General features: G+C 38.2%; 1 protein-coding gene across 1 annotated transcript in view; it reads right to left on the bottom strand.

Moving 5' to 3' along the window:
• Positions 1–13,727, bottom strand: part of LOC136032620 (proto-oncogene serine/threonine-protein kinase mos-like) — a 99,778-nt gene that overhangs the window by 47,083 nt on the left and 38,968 nt on the right. The window contains exon 2 of the mRNA XM_065712893.1: positions 10,632–10,960. Coding sequence (XP_065568965.1) covers positions 10,632–10,960 — 329 coding nt within the window. The remainder of the gene's footprint in view (positions 1–10,631; positions 10,961–13,727) is intronic.

The raw sequence follows: 13,727 nt of genomic DNA, 5'->3' as shown, positions 1-13,727 counted from the left end.
CCCAAATGATTGTAAAGCAGAAGATGTGGCTAAGTTGATCCCATCCTGCGAAAAAGCTGAGCAGATCGGTCAGTCCCGCACTTTTAGACTTTATTTCCCGTCAAAAGAAGCCTTGGAGGCTAATATGAAGGAACCTCTCAAGATCGGTTTTGAATGCTTTCGTATTGATGTTTTTCAAACATTACCGCGCCGTTGTTTCAAGTGCCACCGTGTAGGACATCTGGCGGTCGATTGTCATAATGCTGAGGTCTGTTCCCAGTGCACAGGCTCCGACCATTAAAGTACCAAAGAGCAGCCATGCATGCAGAAGAAAAGATGTGTTGTGTGCAAAGCTTCGGGTCACTCATGTTATTCAGTGTCCTGCCCCGAAAATCGGAAATTGACTGCTGAACGGTACAAATCTAACAGCTTTCAATGAATATTGACGGTTTTCTTTCTATTATCTCATGGAATATTAACGGAGGCATTCTTGATAAACTACCAGCCCTGGAAAAGTTATGCGAATCCGTTAGTGTCATCTGTATTCAGGAACACTTTTTGACAGATTTGAATTCTCAGCTTTTATGCCCTTCCTCTAATGTAACAGTACATCTCTTCCCTGTAAGAAGATTTAAAGCTAAAGGAAGGCCAAGCGGTGGTTTAGCCGTCCTGACAACTTTTCAATCATAATTGTTTGAAATGTGTGATTGCTATCTTGCTGTGACGGTTGATAACCTGGTAATAGTCAATCTTTATCTTCCAACCAATTACATGGACGAAGCTTCTGAAAGAAAATTTGCTATTGCTTGCAGAAAGGTGGCCAAACTCTTAAAAAAGATCGAGAAGATGAACAGAAAGTGTATACTTATTGGAGACTTTAACTGTGATCTACTTGAGAATTCAAGTGCTAGAGCTGAAACGTTTCTATCTATTCTACCAACCGGTTACTCGATTGTACCGAAAGACCGAAATTATTCGTTTATTTCAACTTCTGGAAACACTTCTAATATTGACCATGTAGTCTTTCTCCATCCTCCCAATCCAGATCTTTTTGTGAAAGTCGGTTTGGAAGGTGAATATAGTGACCATATCCCTTTGTTCCTGTCGATCCCCGTCCGAGATACTCCCTCTTCTGAATTTGCCAAAAGGAAATCTAAATTTTTACGTGTTAAATCTTGAGACAAGATTGATAAGGATATCTTCCAAGGGGAGTGTTACTTCATGCTAGATAACATCCAACTTTCGTTTCAACTTTTCCAACGGCAACCTGATATGGACAAGTCTGACATTCGTATTGAACTGAATTTTTATTGTGCGCAGATTACCCACGCTCTAAAAAATACCGAAAAATTCGCTGTCCCAGTGAGAGCGTGTAGATCTGGAACCGAAAAATCTGGATGGTCCAGTAACGAGAGCCTCAAATCCGCTTGTCACTCCTCTAAATTTGGGTTACGTCTGTGGAATGATTGTGATAAACCTAGAAACGGAGTTGTAAATACTTTACGGTTACTTACTAAGCGCCACTTTCAGAAGGAGCTCAAAACTCACCAGGTTGGCCAAATTGTTGCAATTGCGGAATCGATCGCGAATGACCCTAATAAGTTATGGAAAACTCGTTTGGCAAATAATAAAACTCGGGAAAGCAAAATTACAATTAGTGAGTACCAGTGGCATTCATATTTCAAAAGTCAGTTCACCGAACCTGACGTTAACATTCTCAAGAAATTTGAAACGGATAAAAAAAATAATCGCTTACATACTCCTGGACCGGGTACCTTTGCAGTAAGTTCTAGTGAATTACGTGATGTTATACGAAAGCTTAACAAAAGACAGTCCATGGGCTATGATGGCATATGCACCCTTCATTTACAAAATGGGTCTGATAAGCTTATGTGTCATCTTTCTTTGTTGTACCAAATCATTTTTTGCTGTTGTATAGTTCCAGATTCTTTTTGCGTTGGTCTTATTTCACCGATTTAAAAAAAAGGGAAGGATCCGGTTGAATGCTCATCGTATCGACCTATAACTGTTTCAAGTGTTTTTGCGAAGGTGTTTGAATTACTTATAATTAATAGCCTACGTTCTATCTGTTACATGCCTCCTCACCAGTTTGGCTTCCAGCCTAAGCTTGGTTGCTTCCATGCTCTAAAATGTCTGTGCAATTTGTTGATCGATGCTGATAAATCCGGTGATACTCTAGCGCTTGGAACATACGATGTTAGTGAAGCATTTGATTCGTTGTTGCATCCCCAAGCAATGAATGAGCTTTTGAACCGTGGTGTATTGCTAGACTTAGTTAGACCTCTTTTGTACATGTACCGCCATTTGAAAGCAAAATACTTATACCTGGAAGCAATTTGCTGACTGATGATATACGAATTCATATCGGGGTTAAGCAGGGTGCCGTTACTTCTCTCACGGTTTATAATAATGCAACGCTTCCAGCTCAGTGCCAACTTTCTTCGTGCTGTATATATAAAGGTACTGATTTGTCGATATTATGTTATGCAGACGACGTTTTCAATATTAGTAGGACTATCAGTGGGCTAGAAAAATGTTTTTTGGAGATATGTAAAAACTACAGTGATATTGGACTTTCCCTAAATGCTGAAAAATGTGATGTTTTGATTTTTAATGAAATAGATGCGACTAGATCAGATAATATATCTATAGATCTGAATGGTACAGAAGTAAAGCCTTGTGTTAAGTTGAAATATCTTGGCCTTCCTATTGGAAAAAATCTGAAGAAAACTAGGCTATTGATGCTAGAAAGTATGGAAACGAAAATCCGTCGTGCATATGGTACAATTGTTAGTTCTCAGTTTCATTTGAATAGAACCCATCTTGCGAGAATTTACAATAGTGTCGTCCTGCCACATTCTGTATTTAGTACCGTTTTACCATTGTGTATTTAGTACCGTTTAATTTGCTAAGTTTCTGTTGCGAGTTCCTCCGTGGACCCGTAACTCCTATTTGATGAAAAAATATAGCTTGTCTGACCCTTGTGCAAAGTTAGCTGAGCTGAATGTACACATGCGCAATAAGCAAACCGGCCATGAATGGTAAAATGTTGTTTTTTGACGTGGAATTATTTTTGTTTGTATTTTAGAATGTAATTACGATATGTTGTTTCTTTCTTCTTTTTTTTCCCTTTTTTTTCAATGTACTCCATCACTTCATTATTTTGTATGATGGGTTATAAATAAATACATACATACATACATATTTAGAATCAGCATAAAAAGACAATTCTTTTGATGTGCCTATTGTTATCAAAAATTCTACTTTTTACAGTTTCAGTTACTCTTGTGCTGAGTCACTCCTTATCTACAGTTCGTAAGCACGAACTGTTTAATTTTTAAGTTACATAAGATGACCAAAGCGTTGACTTTGCTTTTTATACTTTAAAAATATTTTTTCCACAAAATAAATCTTACAAATAAAAGTAAAGAGCTCCATTAAACCAAAAATCACCATCAATAAATAAATGTTACCCAAAAACAAATCTAAAGAGCTTTAATAGGATGTGTTTGGGGAAATGAGGGAGTTCCAGAAGGAGCTCTAATCACTTTTGACCCTTTAAAATGCGCTAGAAATTTCGGTTCTTATCAAATGAACCTTCTTAAAAGCTTGTGCGACCGCCCATTCCATGAAACCCCATTTGCCCCCAGGGTATAACTTGCAACCCTTGCCCCTGGACTCTGTGAGTTTTATCCAATCCTGTTGGCATTGTTATATGATCTTTGGACTATTTTGAGCAATATGACTATCTCAAAATTTCGATCGAACACATTTGGGGAAATGAGGGTATATGGGGGGGGGGAGAGATAGTTGCCCTTGGATCACTTTTTACTCTTAAAAAGAGAAGTAGAACTTCCAATTTCCAATGAAGTGAGCCTTCGCCAAAGTTTACATGATAGCCCCTTCCATAAAAACCTTATACAACTCCTGGGCACAACTTCCAATTTTTGCCCATGGCTCTGGGGTGTTATGTCAAACCTAAAGGTCTTTTTCTATGATTTTTGGACCATTTTGAACAAAATGGCTATGGCTATATCAACGTTTTGACCAGATCCATTTAAGGTAAATAGAACGATGCGGACCAAGTTGCCCTCCGATTACGGTTGACTCTTAAAAACGGCACTAGAACTTTTGATCTCCAGTTGATTGAGCCTCAGCCAAAGTTTATACGGCAATTTAGTTCATAAAAAGCTAAAATTTTAACTATGAGCAACAAACCTAACTTCTTCCCCCCAGGGGGGGGGGTAAAATCCTCGGAGACATAATCACTGGACCTTTCAACTATTCTGAAAAAAATGGTTGTTTCAAAATCTTGATAGTATGCAGGGATATCAAGAGCGTTCGGGGGCGACTAGCGGCCTCCAATTACTGTTTACTCTCAAAAATAGCACTAGGACTTTCAATTTTCAATCGAATGAGTCCTTTTTGAAGTTTCTGCCACAGCTCCTTTTACACGAAGTGTCTTGCTTAAAAAGCAAGAGCTAAGAGCTCATATGAGCTCTAGTAAAATTCTAAGAATCAATAGATTAATTTAAAAGGAAAATCAGAGGCTTAATGCTGGTCGGGAGTTAAAATAAGAGCTCTGAACACGAGGTCCTTCTAAATATCAAAATTCATTTAGATCCGATCACCCACTCGTAAGTTAAAAATACCTGAATTTTTCTAATTTTTCTTCTCCCTTCAGCCCCCCCTCTAGATGGTCGAATCCAGCAAAACAACTTTATCAAGTCAATTGGTGCAGCTCCCTGGCACGCCTACCAATTTTTATCGTCCTAGCACGTCCAGGAGCACCAAACTTGCCAAAGCATTGAGCCCCACCCCCTAACTCCCCCAAAGAAAACGTATCAAGTCCGGTTACGTCAATCACATATCTAAGACATTTGCTTATTCTACCAACCAAGTTTCATCCCAATCTCTCCGCTCTAAGCGGTTTCCGAAATTTCTGGTTTCCCCCTCCAACTCCCCCCAATGTCAACAAATCTGGTCAGGATTTGAAATGAGAGCTCTAAGACATAAGTTCCTTCTAAAAATCAAATTTCATTAAGATCTGGTCACCCGTTCTTAAGTTAAAAATACCTCAATTTTTCGAATTTTTCCAAATTAAAAACCTCCAGCTCCTCCAAAGAGAGCGGGTTCAGTCCGTTTATGTCAATCACGTATCTAGGACTTGTGCTTATTCTTCCCACCAAATTCGTCTCCCGATCTCTACACTCTAAGTGTTCTCCAACATTTCCGGTTTCCAAGATTTCTGTTTTCCCCCTCCAACCCCCTATGTCTGCAGATCCGTTTCGAACTGAAAATGAAGCATCTGCGACCAAATTTTTTTCCATATATCAAGTTTCATTAAGATTGATGAATAATTCGTAATATGGTACCCCTGTATATCTCCGTACCCCCTCCGATCTCTCCACTTTAAGCGTTTTCCACGATTTCCGGTTCCCCCTCTCCCAATGAAACTGGATCCAGTTGGGATTTAAAATAAGATATCTGAGTTACGAGGTCCTTTTAAATATAAAATTTCATTAAGATTCGAGCGTTTTCCAAAATTTCCAGTTTCCAAGATTTCTGTTCCCCCCCCCTCCGACCCCCTATGTCCACAGATCCGATTCGAATCGAAAATGGAGCATCTGAGGCATAAAATGTTTCTATATATCAAGTTTCATTAAGATCCGATCACCCATTCGTTAGATAAAGATACCTTGATTTTCACGTTTTCCAAGATTTCCGGATTCCCCCTCCACCTACCCCCCCCCCCCCCCCCAATGCCACCATATCTGTTCGGGATTTAAAATAAGAGCTCTAAAGCACAAGATCCTACTAAATATCAAATTTCATTAAGATCTGATCACCCGTTCGTAAGTTACAAATACCTCATTTTTTCAATTTTTTTTCCGAATTACTCCCTCCTCCAACTCCACCAAAGAGAGTGAATCTGGTTCGGTTATGCCAGTCACGTATCTTCGACTTGTTCTTCCCACCAAGTTTCATCCCGATCCCTCCATTCTAAGCTTTTTCCAAGAATTTTGGTTCCCCCCCAACTCCCCCCAATGTCACTGGATCCTGTCGGGACTTAAAATATGAGCTCTAAGACACAACATCCTTCCAAACATAAAATTTCATTAAGATCCGATCACACTTTCGTAAGTTAAAAATATCTCATTGTTTCATATTTTTCAGAATCAACCCTCCCCCCAACTCCCCGATAGAGATTGGATCCGTTCCGGTTATGTCAATCACGTATCTAGGACTTCTGCTTATTTTTCCCACCAAGTTTCATTCTGATCCCTCCACTCTAAGCGTTTTCCAAGATTTTAGGTTCCCCCCTAACTAAATAAAATATAATGGGAAATAGGGGGGAAACAAACCCTAAAAGTCATAGAATCTTAACGAAAATCACACCATCGTATTCAGTGTATAAGAGAACCCTATTGCAAAAATTTCAAGCTCCTATCTACGAAAATGTGGAATTTCGTATTTTTTGCCAGAAGACATATCATGGGTGCGTGTTTATTTGTTTTTTTTTTCTTTTTTTCCCAGGGGTCATCGTATCGACCAGGTGGTCCTAGAATGTCGCAAAAGGGCTCATTCTAACGGAAATGAAAAGTTCTAGTGCCATTTTTAGGTGACCAAAAAACTGGAGGTCACCTAGGCCCCCTCCCACGCTCATTTGTTTCCCAAAATCAACGGATAAAAATTGTAGCCATTTTGATCAGCATAGCCAAAAACAATAATAACTATGTCTTTGAGGATGACTTACTCCCCCACAGTCCCCAGGGGAGGGGCTGCAAGTTACAAACTTTGACCTGTGTTTATATAGAGTAATGGTTATTGGGAAGTGTACAGAAGTTTTCAGGGGGATTTTTTGGGTTTTGGGGGGGGGTTGAGGGGAGGGGGCTATATGGGAGGATCTTTCCTTGGAGGAATTTATCATGGGGGAAGAGAAATTCAATGAAAAGGGCGCAGGATTTTCTAGCATTGCTATGAAAAAAAATGAAAAAATAAACATGAAACAGTTTTTTTTTCAATTGAAAGTAAGGAGTAGCATTAAATAACAAAACAAACAGAGATTATTACGCATACGAGAGGCTCTTCTCCTCTTAAATTCCTCGCTCTTTATTCTAAAGTGTTTTTAGTAATTTCAACTGTTTATTCTACGGCGTTTCTGATTCGGAGGTCATTCTTAAAGAATTGGCACGAAACTTAAGCTTTAGTGTAACGAGCTAGGTATTAACGAGGGGACAAACCCTCTCATATACATAATAAAATATAAGAATATAGAAGTGTGTTACGTAAGTTAATTCTTAAGTTACATATATTTTTTACTAATAAAAACGTTCATTAAAAATTAAAAGTTCTAGTTGCCTTTTTAAGCAACCGAAAAATTGGAGGGCACCTAGGCCTCCTTCCCCAGCCCTTATTTCTCAAAATAGTCTGATCAAAACTAAGAGAAAGCCATTTAGCCAAAAAGGATTAATATGCAAATTTCATTTTAATAATTTATGTGCGATGAGCCAAAATCAAACATGCATTAATTCAAAAACGTTCAGAAATTAAATAAAAAACCAGTTTTTTTAAATGAAAGTAAGGAGCGACATTAAAACTGAAAACGAACAGAAATTAGTCCGTGTATGAAAAGGACTGTTCCCTTCTCAACACCCCGCTCTTTACGCTAATGTTTTTTTACTGTTTAATAAAGTAGAATTGAGAGAAAGAGTCAAAGAGAGAATGTCGCTCCTTACTTTCAGTTAAATAAAAACTAGTTTTTTTATTTAATAATGAACAAGAGCCAAGAGGGCATATGGTATGAGCTCTGGCAAAATTCTAAGAATCAATAGATTGCTTTAAAAGGAAAATTAGAAACTTAATGCCGGTCGGGATTTAAAATAAGAGCTCTGAGTCATGAGGTCCTTCCAAATACCAAAATTCATTAAGATCCGATCACCCACTCGTAAGTTAAAAAACCTCAATTTTTCTAATTTTCTCTCTCCCTTCAGCCCCCCCCCCCGATGGTCGAATCGGGGAAAAGACTTTATCAAGTCAATTTGTGCAGCTCCCTGACCCGCCTACCAATTTTCATCGTCCTAGCACGTCCAGAAGCACCCAACTCTCCAAAGCACTGAACCCCACCCCCTAACTCCCCCAAAGGGAGCGGATCCAGTCCGGTTACGTCAATCACGTATCTACAACATTCGCTTATTCGACCCACCAAGTTTCATCCCGATCTCTCCTCTCTAAGCATTTTCCAAGATTTCCGGTTTCCTCCTCCAACTCCCCCAATGTCAACAGATCTGGTCGGGATTTGAAATAAGAGCTCTGAGACATGAGTCTCATCTGACATGACCCCATCTGGGATCAAGCAAAAAGCAGGTCATCCCCCAAATAAGGTGAAAAAATTATTACGAAAGGAATAAACCAAACTTTACGAGAGGCGTTAAAGAGTAAAACTTTTATTAGTAGGATTGGAGGCAGCTGGTGTGTCAGCCTCAACTGGGGAGCTCGGTGCTGCTAAAAGCTTCTGAGGTAGTACAAACCTCCTTGAGAAAAATTCCCACAATTGCCAACAATATTCCATATAACAAATTATAGTTCAAATATACAGTGACCCTCATCAGCAAACAATCCAACAACAATTATGACCATTATGTATACTGCGTCATATATAACCGTCATACCGTCATATATACATACAATATGCTGATGAGTATATCTGATGATGACGGTCACTGTATATGCGATCGAAATATCCAGTATTTTTTATTGTTTTTTCACTCTCTAATAAAAGGATTTATCCCTATTTGAACTGATATTTATTGTCATGGAAAGGTGTGGTTCAAAAATACCTAAGATTCAACGATAAATTTACAACAAAACAACTTAAGCATAGTTTCACTCAATGGCCAGAAAAGAAGATTTTTCTCCTCTGACCTCCTTGGCCAGAGGAGTAAACAATTTAACAACAAAAAATGAACAAAAACAAGAGCTCATATAGCACTTGTGACGAGGTCGGAAGAGCCAAGAGCTCATATGGTATAAGCTCTGCAAAATTCTAAGAATCAATAGATAGATTTAAAAGGAAAATCAGAGCCTTAATGCTGGTCGGGATTTAGAATAAGAGCTCTGAGTCACGAGGTCCTTCGAAATATCAAAATTCGTTAAGATCCGATCACCCACTCGTAAGTTAAAAATACCTCATTTTTTAATGTTTCCTCTCCCTTCAGCCCCCCCCCAGATGGTTGAATCGGGGGAAAACGACTTTATCGAGTCAATTTGTGCAGCTCCCTGACACACCTACCAATTTTCATCGTCCTAGCACGTCAAGAAGCACCAAACTCACCAAAGCACTGAAACCCACCCCCTAACTCCCCCAAAGAGAGCGGAGCCAGTTCGGTTACGTCAATTACGTATCTACAACATTTGCTTATTTGACCCACCAAGTTTCATCCCGATCTCTCCACTTTAAGTGTTTTCCAAGATTTCCGGTTTCCTCCTCCAGCCCAGCAATGTCAACAGATCCGGTCGGGATTTGAAATAAGAGCTCTGAGACACGAGTTCCTTCTAAATATCAAATTTCATTAAGATCCGATCACCCGTTCTTAAGTTAAAAATACCTCAAGTTTTCTAATTTATCCAAATTAACACCTCCCGACTCCCCCAAAGAGAATGGATCCGTTCCAAGTATATCAATCAAGTATCTATAACTTGTGCTTATTCTTCCCATCAAGTTTCATTGCGATCTCTCAACTCTAAGCATTTTCCAAGATTTCCAGTTTCCAAGAATTCTGTTTCCCCCTCCAACTCCCTATGTCCCCGAATCTGATTCAAATTGAAAACTGAGCATCTGAGACATAATTTCTTGCTATATATCAAGTTTCATTAAGATCCGATCACCCATTCGTAAGATAAAGGTGTCCCAATTTTCACGTTTTCCAAGATTTCTGGTTTCCCCCTCCAACTCCCCCCAATGTCACCGGATCTTGTCAAGACTTAAAATACGAGCTCTAAAGTACAAGGTCCTTCTACATAATAAATTTTATTAAGATCTGAACACCCGTTCGTAAGTTAAAAATACCTCATTTTTTCTAGTTTTTTTTTTCAAATTAACCGTCCCCCCACTCCCCCCAGATGGTCGAATTTGGACGAATAGTATTAGCGAATAGTTTTTATTAATTGAAATCTGAATTTAACCAAAATTATGACTTTTAAATAATAATCCATTAAAGAAATCTGGGCTGGAGAGATGGCGATTTGCATCGAATTTAGCTATATAGAAATAAGAAAAACTTACTATGGCATTTTCCCGAAAAAAACTGTTCCAAAACTTCCTTTTCCAAGTAAGAAGCACAGTCGGAGAGAACCCAGTAGCACAACATTGAAATGTGAAAAGTGTATTTTTGAATTAAGATACATCATTAATAGCACTCTTTTTCCTTCTGTCATATGTATTTACACTTATAGGTGTATAATATTCCGTTAGTCTCTTCTCCCCCCCCCCCCCACCGATTCGGAAGAAAACTTTGGGAAATTTTGAAACATTGGGTGCAATATTCATTATTTGAGCAATCCAAACCATGATAATTCTAAAAAAACGTGTAATACCCCTCCCCCCCTATATAGAAATAAGAAAAACTTACTATGGTATTTTCCCGAAAAAACCGTTCCAAAACTTCCTTTTCCAAGTATAGAAGCACGGTCGGAATTTAGCTCTCCTTCCTTAAAAAAGTTTGCCCTCTCAGGCGTATCTACTTTAATGGACTTGGTACGTCCTAAGCGTCGTTTCGGTGATCCTAGAAGGTCATCAACCGATGGTATTGACAGATTCCGCTCGGTTGGTGTTTTATCTCTCTTTTTCTTGTCAAAAGAAAGGGTAGGTTTCTGATTGGTTTTCGATCTAGTTTTCGGAGTGCACTGATTTGTTATTAGTGTTAATGGAGCTCGATGAGGAGAACGATTTCGGAAGCCTCTGAAATACATTTAGTGTAAAAAATTATTTTAAGGCAATACGCATTGTGAGAATAGTAGGTAACAACAGTGTGCATAATAAGTGCGAAATACTTTAATAGCGGAACGTTTCATGAAGGATAGCCTAACAGGTTTGAAAACTTTCAAGATGCATTCGAATCGTGTAGGGTATAAGCCATACGATGGGAGAGTATTTCCTGGCGTCTTTCCTGATCTTACCAGACTATTAACAGACAAGGGCTATTAGTAGACTATTTATAGCAAAGGGAAAAAGAACAAAGCTTGATCAATTATGGGTATTCAAAATTGACCAAAATAAAACAATGAATGGTCAGGGATAATACTAATTTTTGCAAGTTAATTGGTAGTTTTAGAACTCTGGGGCTAATGGCCTGTGAGTATAAAGTGTAATTGCTCATGCCGATTGTTATTTGTTTTTGTTTGTAAGGGCAAGCAGATTCTTTGCCCTTTTTTTGAAAGAATACTTGTCAAACATATACATCGTAAATATTGTCATCTCTACTTAATTAAACTGTGAAGACATAGGTAATTCAAAGCTGTTCTACATTTACACTAATTTTCTTTTTGAGACACATCTATGGCATAAACTCTTATTCAAAAGTGTGCACAACCAAACTCAAAACGAATAGAAATTATTAGATACTAGCTAGCACACCAACACCTAGTTGGTGGGGGCGCTTTGTGCCCCCCCCCAAGCCTTCCCCCCGCGCGCGTAAGTCGTTACGTGCCATATTAGTTACGCGCCATTGTAGTTGTGTCCCTGTATCCCACCTATGATATATATATATATATATATATATATATATATATATATATATATATATATATATATATATATATATATATATATATATATATATATATATATATATATATATATATGTGTGTGTGTGTGTTTTTAACTACGTAAAACTTGCGAATATAAAACATTCTTCGCTGTCCAATTGTCTGTGCATATACAAAGCCTTATATACTCATAATGACGTCATATGCAAACCCTCTTTTTACGAACCAACAAACATGCATTCATACAAGTTATCTATCTATCTTCTATATATATGAAAATAAGTTGTCTGTGTGTGTGTGTGTGTGTCTGTCGAGTGACGTCATGTTTGTGTGTCGACTGACGTCATGTTTTCGACTGACGAAATTACAGACCGGGACATCAGGACACAAATGACGACCGGGACACCGGCACATAGGGAATATAAATGACGACCGGGACACTCACAGAGAAAGCGACCGGGACACAAGGAATGTTCGATTAGCAATCACCATCAACAAAGCACCGGGACACAAATGACGACCGGGACACAGGGAGTATAAATGACGACCAGGACATAAGTAAAAAAAAACTATAAAACTAAAAAAAAGGTAAAAACTACAAAAAAACTAAAAAGAAAAAAAACTAAAAACTAATAAAAAAAACTAAAAAAAACTAAAAAAAAATTAAAAAAGGAAAAAAATGAAAAATAAAGGAGAAAAACAAAACTGAAAAAATAAAAATAAAAAAACTAAAAAAACTAAAAAAAGTAAAAACCAAAAAAAACTAAAAAGAAAAAAAGGGGAAAAATACAAAAATTTATTTCATCATATACCATTTCAAAAACGAATTCAAAAACGGGACACCGGGATACAAATGACGACCGGGACACAGGGCATATAAATGACGACCGGGACACAGGGACACAACTACAACGGGGACGCCGGGGGGCACAGGGGGATATATAAATGACGACGGTGACACAGGGAATGTTCGATTAGCAATCACCATCAACAAAGCTCAAGGGCAATCATTAGAATTATGAGGTATAACTAAAAAAACTAAAAAAAAGGTAAAATACTAAAACCTAAAAAAAAGACCAATTCAAAAACGAATGTATATACAGACCGGGACACAAATGACGACCGGGATACCGGGACCCAAAGAATATAAATGACGCCTGGGACGTTCAAAGAGAAATCACAGACTGGGAAACCGGGACACAAATGACGACCGGGACACAGGGAATATAAATGACGACCAGGACACAGGGACACAACTACAACGGGGACGCCGGGGGGCACAGGGGGATATATAAATGACGACGGCGGCACAGGAAATCGTCGATTAGCAATCACCATCAACAAAGCTCAAGGGCAATCATTAGAATAATGAGGTATAGATCTGAATACGGATTGTTTTCCCATGGACCATTATATGTGGCATGTTCAAGAGTCGGTAAACCTGACAATCTATTTATATGCACAGACAATGGGACAGCAAAGAATGTTGTATATTCACAAGTTTTACGTAGTTAAAAACACATATATATATATATATATATATATATATATATATATATATATATATATATATATATATATATATATATATATCTATATTCACAGGTGGGACATAGGGACGCAACTACAATGGCGCGTAACGACTTAAGCGCGGGGGGGGGGGGGCTTGGGGGGGGGGTGAAGTGCCCCCACCAACTAGGTGTAGGGGTGGCGCAAAGCGCCACCCCAACAGCTAGTTTTTATACAAATAGATAGATAGATAGATATACATATACACTATAAATTAACTACGTAAAACTTACGAATATACAACATTCTTCGCTGTCCCATTGTCTGTGCATATACAAAGCCTTATATACTCATAATGACGTCATATGCAAACCCTCTTTTTACAAACCAACAAACATGCATTCATACAAGTTATTTTTATATAGATAGATAGATAGAATTGCAATCTTTTA

The sequence above is a fragment of the Artemia franciscana genome, chromosome 11, assembly GCF_032884065.1.
Source record: "Artemia franciscana chromosome 11, ASM3288406v1, whole genome shotgun sequence".
Classification (NCBI taxonomy): domain Eukaryota; kingdom Metazoa; phylum Arthropoda; class Branchiopoda; order Anostraca; family Artemiidae; genus Artemia; species Artemia franciscana.
This window is presented reverse-complemented; position numbering and strand designations above follow the sequence as displayed.